Source organism: Cynocephalus volans, chromosome 17 (genome assembly GCF_027409185.1).
Source record: "Cynocephalus volans isolate mCynVol1 chromosome 17, mCynVol1.pri, whole genome shotgun sequence".
In the NCBI taxonomy this organism is placed as follows: Eukaryota; Metazoa; Chordata; class Mammalia; order Dermoptera; family Cynocephalidae; genus Cynocephalus; species Cynocephalus volans.
The window spans coordinates 5,841,094-5,859,987 of record NC_084476.1 but is presented as its reverse complement, the minus strand read 5'-3'; the positions used below and the strand labels follow the sequence as shown (position 1 = coordinate 5,859,987).

Genomic DNA, 18,894 nt, shown 5'->3' with positions numbered 1-18,894 from the left:
GGCAAGAAACCATCTTTGGTGACTCCTTAAAACTAGCAACACTTTGGACTTTTAGTTTCTAGCTCACAGATTCTTTAGGTCTATTTGAGTCCAATTTTCTAGCACTTGCAATTGAGAATTCTAGCCTCTGAACTGAGTCTCACTGAGACAGAACCACTGTCAACATTTTGGGTCTATTTCTTCCTGTCCATTTAATGCATCTATATTCACAATCAATTTCCTTTATTTTTTTACTTTTACAAAATTGAGAAAATATATAATATACACACTCTTCTGAAATATTTCAGTGGATATTATTATAAACATCTTTCATGTCAATCAAATTTATCATCATACTTAATTACTCCATAATATTCCATTCTAGGAATATACCATAATTTAACAAATTTCCTATTAAGCAACATTTACATCTTTTCTATTTCTTTCTCTATTACAAACACGCCATTTTATACACTAGTTGTATGATTTCTTTAGGATAAATTCCAAGAAGTGAAATTGTTGGGTTACAGAATACGTACATTCTTCAGGCCTTAACGTATCTTATCAAATTGTCCTCCAAAAAGAACAGATGAGGGTATTTCAAAAAGTTCATGGAAAGATTTTTTTGAAATGTTTTAACATTTTACTATGAAAAATTTAACGCATATATAATACATCAGGCTACAGCAGTCAACTTGTACCCCCACCCACTTTCTGCCTTCCCCCTGGATTATTCTGAGTAAATCCCAGTATCTTAGCATTCATCTGTAGATATTTCGGTATATGTTTCTAAAAGATAAGAACTCTTTTATAAATGATATAAATGCAGTATATAATTGTTGATTAAAATGATCGGAGACGGGAAGGAAGACAGCAGACGAGACGCAGGTGGAGAGCGGGGGGCGACTGCTCTCTCAGGCAAATAGCCCCGACCCAGCCGCTGTTACAGCTTTTATTACATTTAGCAAGCTTGTGCATGCGAGAAAAGCATTAATGCATAATTTCTGTTACACTTTTCTCAAGCGCAGAAGGCCGTTACCTCCCTTCTCAAGCACTTGGTTATCTATAATGCGCCTCCTGGGAACATCCCAAGAAAGTGTTCTCACGACTTCAAGCGTTGTCAAGGATTGTTTGCAATCCTTGACATTTCTTGGTTAGCTCGTTTGCGAGTTCACCAAGTGAACACGTCCTTGGGAGCTGACCACAGACGTCCATTAACCATTTCCTTCATATAATCACATTAAAAAAAATCATAATAATTCCTTAATATAATCAAACATTAAACATGTTTAAATTTCTCCAGTTCTCTCCCCTTCCTTCTTTCTTTCTTACAAGTGATTTGTTTATATCAGGATCCAAACAAGTTCTGCATGTGACACTGGTTGCTATATTAGCTGTCTCTTAAGTTTCTTTTAATCTATAGGTTCCTCCTAAATTTTTCCCCCTGTACCCCCATAAAGTTTCCCAAGGTCTGGATTTGCTGGCTCTGTCCCATAGTGTCATTTAACATGTTCCGTCATCCCCTGCATTTCCTGGTGACTGGTTGCTGGATGCTGAGGCGTGGGCTCACTCAGCTTAGATGTGGCTTCAGAAGTGTATGTTCTTACTGCAGGAGCCCCGTTATGTCTGAGCCTCTCTCTGTGACGTTAGCAGACATTGACGATCATTCGCTACATTCATGATTTCAAAAGGGGTTTGTGAAATACCATATTCTAATTATTTTATTCCCTCTTTGTTTATTAGCTGGGATGCTCCAACAGACAGAAATGCTCCCTCTCACCTATTTATGGTTACCCTGAGGAACAATTCATACAGGAAAGACAAGATGAACGCGCAATTCTTCCCTTTTACTTACTAGTTTCAGAAAAATGAATTGTTTCCCTGTCATCTTCCAAAGAGACAGGGTTTGTTTGCTTGTTCCATTGTCATTATGGATTTTTGTGGTGGTAAGATTTAGTTTCTTTCTCTTTCCCGTTTGCATTTTTGTTCTACCAGTGGGTTTTGTTCTCTTTGTGTATTTGTGGTAGTGATAATCATTTTTTGGATTCCAGATGCAGGACTCCCTTGAGGATTTCTTGCAGGGCTGGTTGTGTGCTGGAAAACTCCTGCAGTTTTTGTCTGTCTGAAAAATACACTATTTTCCCCTCATTTCTGAAGGATAGCCTGGCTGGATATAGCATTCTTGGCTGGCATTTTTTTTTAGTATATGGAATACATCATCCCGTTTTTTTCTGGCCTGTAGAGTTTCTGTTGAGAAGTCTGCTGATAGTCTGATAGGGGCTCCCCTACAGGTGACTTGATGCTTTTCCCTTGCTGCTTTTAAGACTTTCTTTGTCTTTGAGCTTTGCCAGCTTGGCTATAATTTGTCTTGGAGAGGATCTGTTTGGGTTCAATCTGTTTGGGGATCTTTGAGCCTCCTGGATCTGAAGGCCCACATTTGTCCCTATTCCTGGGAAGTTTTCCATTATTATTTCGTTGAGTAGGTTTTCCATGCTTTTTCCTTTCTCCTCTCCTTCTGGAGCCCCATGATTTGAATGTTTGTGCTATTAAGGTTGTCTGCTTAGCTGTCTTAGATTTTCTTCAGCTTTTAAAATTATTATTTTTTTTGTCCTCCTGGGTTATTTCAAAAAGACTATCTTTAAGATCAGAAGTTCTTTCTTCTGCTTGTTCTAGCCTGCTGCTTAAGCTATCAGTTGTGTTTTTTATTTCAGTGAGGGAATCTTTCAGTTCCATGAGTTCTGCTACATTTGTTTTTAAGGTATTGAGCTCTTTGTACATTTCCTCCTTCATATCTTGGATTTTTTTTCTCATTTCATTATGCTGTCTGAGTCTTCTTGTATCTCAGTGAGTTTCCTTAATATTCTTACTTGGAATTCCTTGTCAGTCATTACAAGGGTTTCCTGCTCTATAGGGTCTGGTATTTGAGAATTTCTGTATTCTTTTGGTGATGTCATCTTTTCTTGGACTTGCGCATTTCTAGTATCTCTACGTTGAGGTCTGGTCATCTGGTAGGGCAGTTGCTTCCTCTATTACTGTGGCATGGGCTTTGTGGAGAGAAACGTCCTCTTCTTTTTGTGGTCTTTGCTGGTAACTCTCCTTGTGTCAATGCAGTCGAGTGTCTGGTGGGCTGCCTTCATGGTGGCTGTGGCTGCTGCTGTGGCATTGAGCCACTTTTGCAGCAGCTGTGGCTGTGGCAGTGGCTATGGGGGGCCACCCGTGTAGAAGTGGTGTGTTCAGTGTGCTCCTTGCCTGCTTCTGGGTGGGGAGTGCTGCCCTCAGCTCCTGCCTAGGACGCCGGGTGTGCTCCTGGCCTGTTTTTGGGTGGAGATGGCTGCCTTCCTTATGGAAATATTAGTATCATCTTTTTTTTTTTTTTTTTTTTTTGCAGCTGGCTGGTATGGGAATCTGAACCCTCGACCTCAGTGTTATCAGCACCATGCTCTAACCAAGTGAGCTAACTGGATAGTCCTGCATTATCTTTTCTCTCTTAATAAAGAAAATGTACTTTTATTAATATTATTTTTTACATTCTAGGATGTTATTACAGAGCAGTTGGGAGGGACAGGGAGAGGGGAAAGGGGAAGGAAATGGGATGGAAGGAGGAGGGGTGGGATTGAGGCCTGTGGCACCCCCCTCATTCCCACAGGGGAGACTGGGGGGCTTCCAGTGGTGGTTTGGTCATTGTCAGGCTGGGTGCAGATGTCAGGGGTGTGTGGCAAAAGCCCTCTACCCCTCCACCATCCCAGTTCAGGAACCTGGGGCTCTTCTTGCTGCAGCTCAGTGATCACCTCTGGGCTGGCTGTGGGTGTCGGAGGGGTGCGTGGCCAGGGCCCAAGGCCCCCCAGTGCCCTGGCTTGGGAGGCCTGGGGTGCTTTCTGTGGCAGCTCAGTGGTTGCTGCTGGGCTGGCTCCATGTGTTGGGGGTGTGTGGCCGAGGCTGGAGGCCTCCCACCACCCTGGCTTGGGAGAGCCCGGTGTGCATCCTGCAGTGGCTTTGGTGTTCATCGCTGGGCTGGCTGTGCATGTCAGGGGGCGTGGCCAAGGCCATCATTCCCCACCCTTGGGATTAGTTGTGGGTGTCAGGGGGCATTGCTGAGGTCCCGGCCCTCCCCCCTTTCTGGCTTGGTAGCCCAAGGGACTTCCGGTCCTTCTAGGTATTATAGTTGTTCTTTGGTGAAATGAGACCTTTAATAGTTAATATCAAGCTTTGTCTCTGGTTGCGGGTACTTTTTTCTTTCAGTTCTGTGTTGGATTATTTGCTGTTTCCACCACTTAAAGTCTGCACTGGAACTGATTTGTTGTCCTTTGCTTGCTTCTAAAATGGGGGAACTTCCTGTGGTGTCCAGTACTTGAGCTCTGTGGTTGAGCCAAATTTCTGCTTTGCTGCTGATTCCCTAGGGAAGGCTTTTTGTGCAGCTCAGGTTTTAATGGTTGACTTTATAGGTACTTCCGGCTCTTGAGAGATTCTGTGCACCTGGGTTGTGTAGAAACTCTGGTCTGGGCCTGAGTCTTTTCATCAAACTGCACCTCATGCAATTCTATATTCCTCTGAGAATATAGAACCAGTCTCCTCTGCGTAGTCCTGTGCTGATTGGGGCGCAGATCAGCTGTCCTTGCTGTTCCCTAGTGTTCTCCTGGTGGCCTGTCTCCCCCACCGCCCATGCTGCAAACACTTCCCATGGGACAGGCCATGTACTGGTCCCTTGCAATGACTCACTGGCCTCTGAATGGCTCCTTTTTTTCAGTTGTTCTGGCTCCTCGCTCCTATGTGGGTCCATGGGAACCCTGTTAGTGGTCTTGCTGGCCTGGGGGCCACCATGGCCTTCTTCTTCCCTGCCACCTCCAAGCGACTTCATCTGAAGGGCACAGCTGCAGCTTTTGCCGGCTTCTGCTCTGTGAGCTCAGCACCTCCAGCCTGGAAACGGCCAGGGCTCGAAACAGTCAAAGCAGTTTTTTCTTTCTCTCATCGTGGCTTCTCCCGCCTTCATGAACTCTGTAGGTCTCTCCTGCTCTTCCCAGGAGCTCTAGTGGCCCCAGCATGGCTATTGTTGCTTTTTTATAGTTGTAAATTGGTTGATTTGTGGGAGAGAGTGATGCTGGGGACCATCTATTCTGCCATCTTGACCAGAAGCCTGTATTATCTTTCATTTCTATTTTTCCATGAACTTTCTGTAGTACCCTCATACAATTTATACTCCCATCAGCATGGAGATTGGTATGTTTAAGGGATAGAAGGGGGTGACTAAAGGAGAAATGTTTACTAAGAAGGAAATATTTATTCATTGTATTACTGCGTATTTATTGAGCGTCTACTATCTGCACAACACTGTGGTAGGTGCTGGGATACAGTGAACAAGGACTCCTAAATTGGTTTCTCTGCATTCTTCCTTTTCCCACTGTGACAAGTCTGGGAACATGTGTAGCTGACAGATTAATTCACCAAAATCATACCAGTGGCACATAAATGATGCCGGAGTGCTCAGGAGACAGTGGAGTTACATATTGGCACAGACAGGCCTACAAATCTGAAAATTTGATTTCCCAGACTGCAGGGGTGGCCCCTGGGAGGCACTTGTGAGAGACTAGAAGGCAGGCGGCAGAGGTCATCGTGTCCCATGGAGACACTGGTTCCTGTGGAGGCCACCTGCCTGGTGAAGGGACACAGCTTTCCCGCAGTTCCCGATTTCTGGGTAACTCAGCCTTCCCCCGATGGCTCCTTCATCCCATTTAACAATTCTATAACCTGAATCCCTACATTAATTTCTTCTCTGTTTGAAATATCTAGATTCTTTACTGATGGAAAGGCCCACCCTTAAAATTATCCTTGAAAATCTGACAGGAGTAAGTCATACCTGAGACTGACACAGCCTCTTTCAATAAGTCTAACAGAGCCAGTTTTTCCACAAGCAATGGAAGAGACTGACATTTTTTGTTTGTTTTTTCAATTGAACACCATGTAAATTTGGTGACTAGCTTTGAGAGGGCAGCTTACATAAAAATACCTATCTTTGAACACTAGAATCATATTCAAGAAGATGAGATGTGCACACTATAACGGGTACAAGGGACGAGACCAGTTTGAGGAAAGAGCAGAGCCACACCTTCCATCTACCACCGATCTAATACTTACATACACCGAAACATCTATACAACTGGAAAGACAGAAAGCAGAATTGTATGCATTATTAAAATGGTTAACTTTCTCAATTTTGCTGAGCGCATGCATAGTTGAATGCACGTAATGAACTGTTCAAAGGATGTGACTCTACCCTCTGCTGCAATTAGAGGGACTTGGGATACTTTTATAAAACCATTAGTTGTAATTGTTTTCAACATAATGGTACAGAAATATTAAATCAATTAATATACTCCTCTTTTCATATTCAAACTTTAAGATGAATGTTAATAAATTTTTAATGCTCTGCAATAGAAGTTATCATATCACACACCTTCTTCTGGCCATTGTACATTCTTTAATAAACAATCAATATTGAAAACAGCTTTATTTACACATATATAAAAATACAAACCAAACTCAGAAAAAAGGAGATGAAATAGTAACCTCTGCTCAGCTTTGTTCTTCTACATCTTCTCCTTCACTATCATCTTCACAGTAAAAAATGTCTCTAAATAGGAAAACTTGCTTGGGTGCTGCAGGAGTCTGGACTTCAGTGCCTTTTTTCTCCATCATCTTTTCTAACTTTTCTTTAAGCAAAGGTAGACTAGTCTCATAAAGGTAGTCGATGATCTCTACAAAAAAAAATTTAATTTGAAATTATTTGTACAAAGCCTCTTCTCAACATCAAAGGATATAAGATACTGGTAATGATAAGGCACTGCTCTTGTTATTGCTACTTGTAAGGTCTTGCTTTAATTGATTTACTTGTATTTCTTTATTCAATCCTTGTAAAAAATCCTATGAAGTAGGTACCAATTTTCACCCATTTTTCAAACGAGGAAACGAAGACCTAAAGACATCAAGAACCCTGCCCAAGGTCATGGAGTTAATGATTCAAACCCAGGCAGTGATGCCTGCTGAATGCAAAGGAGTGTTCACTGCACACTCTAGGGTCTACTGTCACCCAAACCAGTGGTCCCAGGAGGAACACTGGTGCCAGGCGGACCACATGAGACTCCCTTGTAAGCCTGTTAGAAAACACCCAGACTGTGGACTTGGCCTGGAGATTAGGATTTGGTAAGCTTGGGAGGGTGCCTGGGAATCTATATTTTTAACAAGTTCCCCACATGGCTCTGAAGATCTGACACATCTAAACCACTCACACATGGCTACGAAGAAGGAATTGGGCATCTTATATTCTTTCTGAACGCAGCGCCTTAGACCGGTCGGCCATCCTGACACCTTATATTCTTTCTGGAACTGTATGTGTGTGCATGTGGTATGCGCACAGGCATATATTATGTGAGCGCATGCGTTTGTGCTTGTGACGTGTGATGGCAATACCAGCATCACTTGCAGTATTTGCTGAATGGCCACTAAGTGTCAAGCACTGTGGTGAGCACATTTTACATGTTCATTATCTCATTTAATGCTTTTCAAAGTCCTGTCAGGTAGGAATTATAATTTACTGATTTTCACCATTTTAAGATTGATGAAGCTGAGGCTCCAAGAAGTTAAGTCACTTGCTAAGTGACTCACTACCAGCATGTGGCACCACACGCCATGTTCTTAACTGCATGAACATTAAGAATACTGACCTGGAAAAGTCTTTTTCTGCCAAAAGGGAACACAGGTAGCTTTCAGCTTATAAAATTTAGTTTGAACATAAGATGGAGGAACATCACTTTTTAGAAAGGAAAAAATAAAAGCAAAATTAGTGTTAGTTTAAAAATGCATAGTTTCAATACTATGTAGCAAATACATTTATTAAGGTAAGGTCTATAGACATAAGTAGCTTTCTTATCCTGAACATGAAATCATGATACCCATAAATGTATGATAAAAATAAGACACTAGCTGGCCCGTGGCTCATTTGGGAGAGTATGGTGCTGATAACAACAAGGTCAAGGGTTCGGATCCCTGCACGGGCCAGACAGACAAACACACACACACACACACACACACACACACACACACACACACACACACACACACACACACACACACACACACACACACACACACACACACACACACTCACACACACACACACACTCACACTCACAAATAAATAACTACTTGACAAGACAAACTATAACACTAGCTAACATGTGCTGACACTTTACACAGGGTAATAAACAATCCTCATGACAGGCTTTCTGAGGGAGCTACTTTCTCCCTCATTTTGGAAAAGAGAAAACGAGGCAAAGAGAAGTTGCCCAAAATCACACAGCTAATAAGGGACAGAGCTCAATTGGTAATCTGACTCCAGATCCTACACTCTTTTTCTTTTTTTTTTTAATTCGGTGGCTGGCTGGTTTGGGGATCCAAACTCTTGACCTTGTTGTTACCAGCACCACACTGTCCCTAGTGAGCTAACCAGCCAGCCCCAAATCCTATGCTCTTAACCATTTCAACTAGGATACATACATACAAGTATCTGCCACAATTTAAAGCCAGATGTTCCCTAATATTTTATTTTGCAAAGCTAAAAAAAGCAAATGCTTATGATATTTTGGTACCTTTTCAATTTACAGTACATTTCAACTTACAATGAGTGAGACAGAAACAACCAAATCTTTAATTACTTTTTTTTGGGCAGCTGGCCAGCATGGGCATCCAAACCCCTGACCTTTGTGTTATAAGGCTGTGCTCTAACCAACTGAGCTAACTGGCCAGCTTTTACTTGTTTTTTAAAGTAAAAATCATAAACAACTTTCTGGATACTTTTTCTTAATAAAAGTGTAACTTTTTTTCAATAATTAACTAATCTAGTTGTTAAAATGATTAGCATCATTATCTGTTAAGTATGTAGGGGTAAAAGATGATCAGATTCTTCCAACTCTTCTTGATAGCAACCACTAACTGAGTATGTTTTATGTGCCAGACACCAGACTAACATCCTTTCATGCATTATCTCCTTTAGTCCTCATAATGGCCCTATTAAACCATTTGTAGATGAGAAAACCAAGGCTCAGAGACTAGCTAGAGAACAACCTGCCCAAGGATGGTTAAGTAAGTACAGTCCCTGGACTTGATGCCAGGTCTGTCTGACTCCAAAGCCCAAGCTCTAAGGTATCCCTGTGCCTTCCTTCTTCTCATAACACTGTGTGCCCAACGTGATGTTCTGCAGACCCAAGCCCAGGCTTTGAGAAATAAGTTACTGATTTGGACATTTTAAAACTAAGCAGGTGTTACGCTTCATTAGGTGAGAACACTATCCTTAAACCCTGACTAAATAATTCACAAAGGGGGCTTTAAGAATCTGAAGAGATCGAACCTTTCATATAATTAATTTTTATTATTTTGCTATTAAAACTTTGAGAGTATATAGTATCTCAAACAGTATTTGACAAGATGCCATAATCCCTGTTTTACAGCTTTGAGATTTATAAATCTTAGGTGGAATAATCAGTTTTTAAAAATATCATTTTACTTAAAATCATTAAAAATCCATTTTAATAAAGAAATCATGTGATCTGAAGCAATGTCACAAGGTACACAAAAATCTAGTGGGAGCTGGTGGGGGGTGTACATCAGGGTCACCTCCTTCAAAGCACCTCACACCCTAACCCCTTGGGGACCCATGAGACTGATCAGTGGGTGCCCCACTCCTCAGGTGAGCTAGGAAAGGAAAGGCTTTGGAATCATGGCATGTGTTTGTGATTCCTGGCAGGGCTTGTTAGAAGTCACTAAAAGACTAATTCTCCATGTTCAAGAAGGAAAAAGATGGATTATTCTTTGTTCTTTAGTCATAATCACAAACTATAAATAACTAACTACCAGAACCAGTTCAAACCCTTCCTAATGGATCAATGGCAATCTCACAGCAGTAGCCACGCTTCTCGAAGTTGGCTGGACTGCAGGGGCCTCACTCCACTGCCCACCTTCCAAAACCAAAGACCAAACAATTCCTCAACCTCCCCAATTCTGAAAGTCCACTGATCCCCAAACCCCAAAACTGTCAACAATTTGCTTTGTTTAGAAGGAATGTGCTTTGCAGTCTAGCTCTCCCTTGCTTAGCAAGCAATAATTTCAGATATTGAGAGTGGCGGCCTCTTTCTCCAATACCAGGAACTGGTTCAAGAACTACACACAAGGGGCTGGCCGGTTGGCTTAGGTGGTTAGAGCACTGTGTTGATAATACCAAGGTCAAGGTTTTGGATCCCCTTCTGGCCAGATGCTTAAAAAAAAAAAGAACTACACGCAGTGAAGGCTCACAGTGAAGGTAGACATAGCTTATAAACATTGAAAGCCAGGTTTGATCTCACTTTGATGAGAAATGTGAATGAAACCACACTGAAACTGAGGGAAGCTTGAAGAGGAACAGGATCTTTACATAGTCTCAAAATGTCTCCCCACAGCCATTTCTTATCACCTAGGGAAAAACTGGTTCTTTACACAGTGGGGAAATGAGGCAGATGCCACCATAACCACATGATCAAAATGAGAATCACGTGCCTAGTGACGTGATCCTGTGATGAAGACACAACACTGCCTATGTTGTGTTACTCTCTAAAATATAATCTGAATCTAATCCAGAGGAAACATCAGACAAACTCCAATTGAGGGCCATTCCACAAAACAACTAGCCTGTATTCTTCCAAAATTTCAACGCCATCAATGACAAAGGCAGAAGAACTTTACAGGTTAAAAGATACTAAGGAGACATGACAATTAAATACAATGTGTGATTCTGGACCGGATCTTAAATCAGGGGGAAATGCTATAAAGAACATCGGGGTAGTTGGTGAAATTTACCAACTATGTAGACTATATTTTAGAGTATAGTATTATATCAAACATTAAATTTCCTGATTCATAATTGTACTCTGGTTATGTAAAAACATCCTTGTATAGAACATGTTGCTGACACTAACTCTCAAATGGCTATGGGAAAAAATTTTATTCTCTTGGAGGAGGGAAGGAGGAATGAATGATAAATTAAACACGGCAAAGTGTTAAGAATAGGTGATTATGGGAGCAGGGTGTAAGGGGGTTCTTTGCACTATTCTTCCAACCTGTTATCTCTTTGAAGCTATTGAGAGACTCTGCACACATTTCATTCACCTTTCTTAGGTGTCTTCAGTGGGACGTGAGGTGGAGGGAGTGCTGATGTGATTTACTTGGTCCACAGCACATAGCCTGGAGGTCCCAGATACATAAACACATATTATAACCTTCCATGTGGATGCAATGCTGGTATACCACCTGCTGTTCTACACAGTGTTTTCCCATCTTAGAAGATATCATGGCACTCTCTATGCGCCATCACTTAAAGCGCTTTCTAAGTTTTTCTCGCAGCTACAAAGTATTTCATCGTATGGGTAAAATATATATTTATCCAGTCCTCTATCAATGGGCATTTAGGTTGTTCTAGTAAAAAACACTTGGCAGTAAATTATTCTGCATACAAGTAATTTCATGCATGTGTGAATTTATCTGAAGAATGTATTTCTAGAAATGAAATTACTCAATTCCAGATGGAATTACTCAAAGGAAAGCTTAAATTTTGAAAGGTATTGAGGCTGTAAAGTATGTAAAATTTACCAAAAAATAAGAGTTAATCAGAGGGGGTGGACACAGAAGTCTAGTAAAGATGGCTGGATGCTGAGGGTTGCTGATGGGTGATGGGTGCATGGGGGTTCATTTATTTTGTATGTGTCTCAAGTTTTCCTGATAAAAAATTTCAAAGAAAAAGTGGGCACTGGTGATAAAGTGGTGCTCAGAGAAAAACATGGCCTTAAACAGAAAGAAAGAAAAATTGAAAATGAGCTAAAAATCCATCTCAAGAAGTTGAGAAACAACAGCAAAATAAACTCAAAAGGAACCAAGGAAAGGATGTGATAAAGAGAGCAGGTATTAGCATAATTATATTAGAGGGCCAATGCAATCAAAGCTGGTGCTCTGAAAAGAAAAGCTCTGGTAATTTGTTCAAGGGGGAAAAAATAGATGACTTAAATAACCAACACTAGCCATAAAAATCAACACTATTCTGATCCTGTAGACATTCTGCATAAAATATCTGTGAAAGGATACACAGATAGTGGTTTCCTGTGGAGCTGAGTAGTTGATGGAGGGTGAGAGGATAATTTTCACTGTTTTCATGTTTCTTTAATTCTGGACCATGTAATCTATTACCTATTCAAAAAATAAATGATGAAATCAAACCTAACACAAACAAATCCTTTTTCTTTATAGGTGAGAGCATGATATTTAACTCTGTATTTGCATTCTTAACATATAACTCAAACATTCTAACTAGTAACTGACCAAGTGAATAAACCAGAGCACTGGGTCTCAGCAAGATAGCACCTCAGAACCACCTAGAATTCTGGAAAAGCACTGCTGTCCCAGCCCTACTCCAAACCCAATCCCTTAAGACTCTGTGTGTGTGGCACTGTTATTTTTAAAAAGCTCCCAATTATTTCTTTTTTAAAAAAATTAAAAAAAAATTTTTTAATTGAGACAGAATAATTATGTCAATTAAAAATTTTAATATTTAACATTTATGGGGTACTTTGTGATATTTCCATACAAGTACACAGTGTGTAAGGATCAAATCAAGTTAATCAACATATTTATCACTTCGAAAATTTATCATTTATCTGTGTGCGGGAACATTCAAAATCTTCTCTTCTAGCTAACTGAAAGTATACGATAAATTGTTAATTACAGTTACCCTACGGTGCTACAGAACACTAGAACTTTCTTCCTATCTAGCTGTAACTTTGTATCTGTTAACCAATCTTTCCCTATTCTCCCTCTCCCCTCCGCTTCCACCATTCTACTCTGTACCTCTAAGGGCTCTCCTTTCTTAGTTCCACATATGAGTGAGAACACGCAATATTTCATTCTGTTCCTGGATTACTTCACTTAACATAATGTCCTTCAAGCTCATCCATCTTGCTCCAATTGACAGGATTTCATTCTTTTTATGGCTGAGTAGTATTCCATTGTGTATATACACATTTTCTTAGGTTGATTCCATAGCTTGCCAATTGTGACTAGTGCTGCAATAAATATGGGAGTGTCAATGTCTTGTCTATGTACTGATTCCCTCTCCTTTGGATATATACCCAGTAGGTGGGATTGCTGGATCATATGGTAGTTCTATTTTTAGTGTTTTGAGGAACTGCCATACTGTTTTCCATAATGGCTGTACAAATTTACATTCCCACCAACAGTGTGTGAGAGTTCCCCCTTTGCCACATTCTCACCAGCATTTATTTTCGTTTTGATAACAGCCAGTCGAGCTGTGATGGAGTTTGGCTGTGCTGTCCCCTCCAAAACTCATTTGGAAATTTGATCTCCAATGTGGCAGTGTTGGAAACTGATTGAGTCATGGGGGCAGATCCCTCATGAATGGATTAATGCTCTCCCTGGGGGAGGAGGGGTAGTGAGTGGGTTCTCGCTCTATTAGTTCCCACGAGAGCTGATTGTTTAAAGGACCCTGGCACCTACTCTCTCTCTCTTGCTTCCTCTTGCCACGTGATCTGCTTGTACTTGCCAGCTGCCTGCTGCTTTTCCACCATGAGTAGAAGCAGCCTGAGGCCCATGCCAGATGCAGCTGTCCCAGAATCGTAAGCCAAATAAACCTCTTTCCTTTATAAATTACCCAGTCTCAGGTATTCTGTTACAGCAACACAAAACGGACTCAAACAAGCTGGAATGAGATGATATCTCACTGTGGTTTTGATTTGCATTTTCCTGATGATTAGTGGTGTTGAGCATTTTTTCATATACCTATTGGCCATCTGTATGTCTTCTTTTGAAAAATATCTACTCAGCTCATTTGCCCATTTTTAAATCAATTTTTTTTGTTGTTGTTGAGTTGTTTGAATTCCTTGTATATTCTGGATATTAATCCCTTGTCGGATACATAGTTTACAAATGTTTTCTCCAATTTTGCAGGCTGCCTCTTCACTGTGTTGACTCTTTCCTTTGCTGTGCAGGTTTTTAGTTTGATATTATCCCGTTTGTCTATTTTTGCTTTTATTGCCTGTGCTTTGGAAGTCTTCTCCATAAAGTCTTTGCCCAGACCAACGTCCTAAAGTGTTTCCCCTGTTGTCTTCTAGTAGTTTCCTGGTATGGGGTCTTACATTTATGTCTTTAATACATTTTGAGATGACTTCTGTATATGGTGAGAGACAGGGTCTAGTTTCATTCTTCAGCATATGGATATCCAGTTTTCCCAGCACTATTTATTGAAGGGAGTGTCCTTTCCCCAGTGAATATTCTTGGCACCTCTGTTGAAAATCAGTTGGCTCTAAGTAGGTGGCTTTATTTCTGAGTTGTCTATTCTGTTCTATTGATTTATGTGTCTGTTTTATGCCAGTACCATGCTGTTTTGGTTACTGTAGCTTTGTTGCATATTTTGAAGTCAGGTAGTGTGATGCCTCCAGCTTTGTTCCTTTTGCTCAGGATTGCTTTGGCTATTTGGGTCTTTCATAGTTCCATATGAATTTTAGGATTATTTTTTCTATTTCTGTGAAAAAGATCATTGGTATTTTTACAGGGATTGCACTGAATCTATAGATCCCTACTGGTAGTATGATTATTTTCACATTAATTCTTCCAATTCATGAACATGAGATGTCTTTCCATTTTTTTGTGTCCTCTTCAATTTCTTTCATCAATCTTTCATAGTTTTCCTTGTAGACATCTTTCACCTCCTTGGTTAAATTTATTCCTAGGTATTTTATTTTTTTATCACTACTGTAAATGGGTTTGCTTTCTTGATTTCTTTTCAGCTAGCTCCTTATTGGTGTATAGAAACAATGCTGATATTTCTATGTTGATTTGTATCCTACAATTTTACTGAATTCACTTATCAGTTCTAAGAGTTTTTTAGTGGAGCTTTTAGGATTTTCTCTACATAAAATCATGTCATTTGCAAATAGCAACAATCTGACTTCATTCCAATTTGGATGCCCTTTATTTATTTCTCTTGCCTAATTGTCCTGGCTAGGACTCCCTGATGATTTCATTGTGCACGCTGGGCTGAGAACCACTGAGCTAGGGAATTACTAAAGTTTACAAAGCTCCAAATTGGGTCCACAAAGATAACCTGAACTCCAATTTTTGGAGCACATGCTACGGTGTCAATACATCATTTGAACTATCTTGAATACACGGTGGTCTGGCTCCTGCAGACCCAGCTAGCTTATATGCTGCCATCACCCTCTTCCTCACTGCCTTCCAGCCACCCTGGCCACCTTTCAGTCCCTTGGATGTACCCAACCAGTGCCAGTCTCAAGGCTTTTGCATTCACTCTCTTCTGCCTGGAATATTCTTCCATCTCATCCATATGTGGCTACCTTGCAACAGTTAAGGGAAGTCTTCCCTAACCACCCTATCTTATTGCCCCTCACCCCCATCTCTTCTACTCTATTTTTATTTTCTTTTTTAGTATCCACATCATCTGAAATTAGCTTATTTGTTTACAGTCTCTTCCCATTATAACTAAATTTGAATTCCTAGTGTCCTTATTCACAAGTATCTTTTGTGCCTGGTATACAGAAGGTGGTCAATAAGTAAATTATTGTTAGTGTGCCATTGCTGTTGTCAATATAGTTTGTTGTGAGTTTTTAGGCTGGTTCTATAGAATACAAAAATTTGTATGAGGGCATTTCAGAAAGTTTGTGGAAAAATAGAATTAAAAGATAATATGAATCTTTCCATGAACACTTTGAAGAACCCTCATATTTGTATCAACAGAATATAAGCTCTGCCAAGCAAGAAATTTGTCTTTTGTTCAATGCTGTATCCCTAGAGCCTAGAAAAGTGCCTGGCATACAGGCACTCATATTTGCTAGATGAAGAGTATTCTGGGCCTTTGATTTTCTAATAATTAGACTTGATAAAGTCTATGTACTAGGAAAATTCACTCCCTTATTACTAACACAGAGTATCTACAATCTCACCTCAACTGACTGCCAATGTCAATTTAATTGTATGGTAATACTTCCTTATCACAGTTATTTTTCCACTGGAAAACTGAAATAGGTGGAATAGGTGGGTGGGCCACAGGTATTATCTATACCTAAAATCTGTAATCAAAAAACACTTTAGGTATGATATATTTAATGCCATGAAAAGTTTATCTAGCAGCTCAGAGCCTTTAACTACAGTTTGCTAATAAAACTTAGTTTTTTTCTGTATTATATCAAACTGGTTTTCTAGCAAACACAATGAATTTTAACCACCATTTATACAAAATTCCACGTGCGGTATAAATTTCAGTCCTGTTCTTTAAAACTTAATAGGCAGTCATTTATTATAAATCATCTCTATCTTTTAGTTAGCTTAATACTAACTTAACCAAATGGTCTTACCCTATGGCACCAGCAAGATCTTCCCAATCTATTTCATTTGCATCTTCCACATTTATTTTATACAACCTATGAGAAAAAATAAAAATAAAAATTTGAAGCAAAAATCAGTGTGGTGAACAATTTCATGGACTCTGGAAGACACCAGAGCTTTCACCCCCATTCCAGCTCCCTCACCACATACATCCAGAGGTTGGCATCCTAGCCCAAGGTTAGTCCAAGGTCACTCTATTAGTGAACTACAGAGATGAGCTGAGATGCCATCTCTCCTCCTTCTGAGCCCTTTTTGTCTTCCACCAAACCATGTTGCTTTGTCACTGTAAAAAACAGACTTCACCATTCAACACAGATACATAGTAACAGTGTATCTGTACTCAGCACTTACTAAGTGACAAACACTGTGTTAAGACCTTTTTGTGCACTAATTCATTTACAGTAAACCTCAAGGTAAGAGGGATTAGCCCCATTCTATAGATAAAGAAATGGGGCAGCGAGACTGAGTTGCTGGCTCAAGATTTCATGACTAAAAGGTGGTGCCAACACTGGAACCCAGGCCTGCTTGACACAAGATGCTCTCTTTGGACCTGCAACTCTACGCTGTCTCTCTAGCAGGGAAAGAAAAGGTGGAGGCATAAGCAGCCAGACTAGTATACGTAATAAGGAAGCTCACAAGTGGACTTAAAGTAGGGCTCAGGACAGAGGGAAGATGAACTTGGACAGGGTGGCCAGATTCCAAAGGTAGCTAATCTTTGTTGTTATTCTGTCAACATAAGCCTACGTCCACTAAACTCACAGGCTTCATAAATCAGGCCCATATCTCCCCTGCCCTTGTAACACTTCAAACACTTCAGGGAGGACCCTGCATGGACCAGGAACTCAAGGACCAAGCAACAGTAACACCAACAAACTTATGCCGGAGAGCACTTAGGGCTCGGTCTGAATTATTTACCTCCATTTCCAATGAATGCAAATAATATATATACATATATATTATTTTTATATACATATATGAAAAGCTTCAAAGACTAAAGTAACTACATATATTGAGTACTTTGTACATTGTACACGCATTACTCATTTTATCCTCTCAATAACACTAAGAGGTAGGTGCTATTACTATCATGCTCATTTAAGATGAGTAAACTGAAACTTAGAAAGGTAGGTCACATGCCCACAGGAATACATGTATAAGCTGCTGGAACCTGTAGCAGGTGCTGGAATCTGCAGAAAATGCTAGAACCTGTAGAAAGGGATTTGAACCCTGGCAATATCACTGCAGACTCTGTTGTGTTAACAACTACTCTTTGGCTAGAGAGAAAAACAGTTAAAGTAGCAACAATTTCTATTTCTGTACCTTTCAATAAGGTTGATTTTGGACTGCAGGGCATTAACTCCACGGTATATGTCCCGACCATTAGTCATCCTCTTGGTTAGAATTTCTGTCCTACGTTAAAAGAGAGAAAAATATAGTTGACCTTCCGTGGTAAAGTTTCCTTTAAAATTTCCTATATCTTCCTCATCTAAATTGTTCTCATTCAGAACGAATTTCTTACTTTTCTACTCATCACTGCTAATATTTATGACCATCAAGAATATACCTATTTTTTAAAAAAGTGGGAAGGCATAAATAAAATAACGGAAAGTTGATGGTTATTGAAATTGGATGACATGGGGCTGGCCAGTTGGCTCAGCTGCTTAGAGTGAGGTGTGGATCCCTATACCGGCCAGCCACTAAAGCAAACTGGATGATGGATACAAGGAGTTATATGTTGGTGTTATAAAATTTTCATAATAAAAAGTTTAAAAAAGGGAGAAAAAAACAATAAGCCCATTAGCAGGTGCTAAAGGACACTATGTCAGATCAATTTATTTTTGATTGTTTATAAAACAGATGAACATTGCTCTTATTACCATTACCAGCTACTGGAACACCAAATACGACAAATTCAGTAGTGATAAGTGATTTGATGATTTGTTTAATGCCCAAAGCTAATGGCTGGGGGAAAGGGCTGACTGAAGTTCCTTGTGAGAGCAGTGACCCCATTAAAAATATTTAAAAAGTACTTATTTTGAAAAGCAAAATTTGTCACAATCTTATCAGTGGATTAGCTGTTATATTTACACTGCTGATAATATGGAGGAAAACTAAGGAGAACATGAACTAAAGATGGAGTCACTGTTGCTATACTGAGACTGTGTCAGAAGAACTCGCAAGGCTTTAACACAAACCACAGGCATCCTATGGGGTTGCCTAGGAGACGGGGAGGTATGGGAGGGGTTTACAGCTGGCTAAAACATACATAAAGCAAGGTTGCAGAGAATAAAGTTGTTTAGTGTGTGCGCTAAGTCCCAGAACTTTGTGTCTGGTATTCTGGTTGCCCACCTCCCTAGGTGGCAGCCCTAATCTCATGCATGTCCTGAGCAACTCACCTTTGCTGCACTCTCTTGGCAGGGCTGTGTGTTT

At 40.2% G+C, this 18,894-nt stretch overlaps 1 protein-coding gene across 3 annotated transcripts in view; it reads right to left on the bottom strand.

The window, feature by feature from the left end:
• Positions 1–6,441: 6,441 nt before the first annotated feature.
• TTF1 (transcription termination factor 1) overlaps positions 6,442–18,894 on the bottom strand; it is a 28,664-nt gene continuing 16,211 nt past the window's right edge. For 2 of the 3 annotated variants that reach the window (XM_063082137.1, XM_063082139.1), the window contains 4 exons: positions 17,785–17,874; positions 16,434–16,499; positions 7,695–7,780; positions 6,442–6,728 (listed from right to left, as the gene is read on the bottom strand). In XM_063082137.1, coding sequence (XP_062938207.1) covers positions 6,547–6,728; positions 7,695–7,780; positions 16,434–16,499; positions 17,785–17,874 — 424 coding nt within the window. In that variant the 3' untranslated portion in view covers positions 6,442–6,546. Of the gene's footprint in view, positions 6,729–7,694; positions 7,781–16,433; positions 16,500–17,784; positions 17,875–18,894 lie in introns of those variants that run through there. The other variant, XM_063082138.1, reaches the window with a different exon arrangement.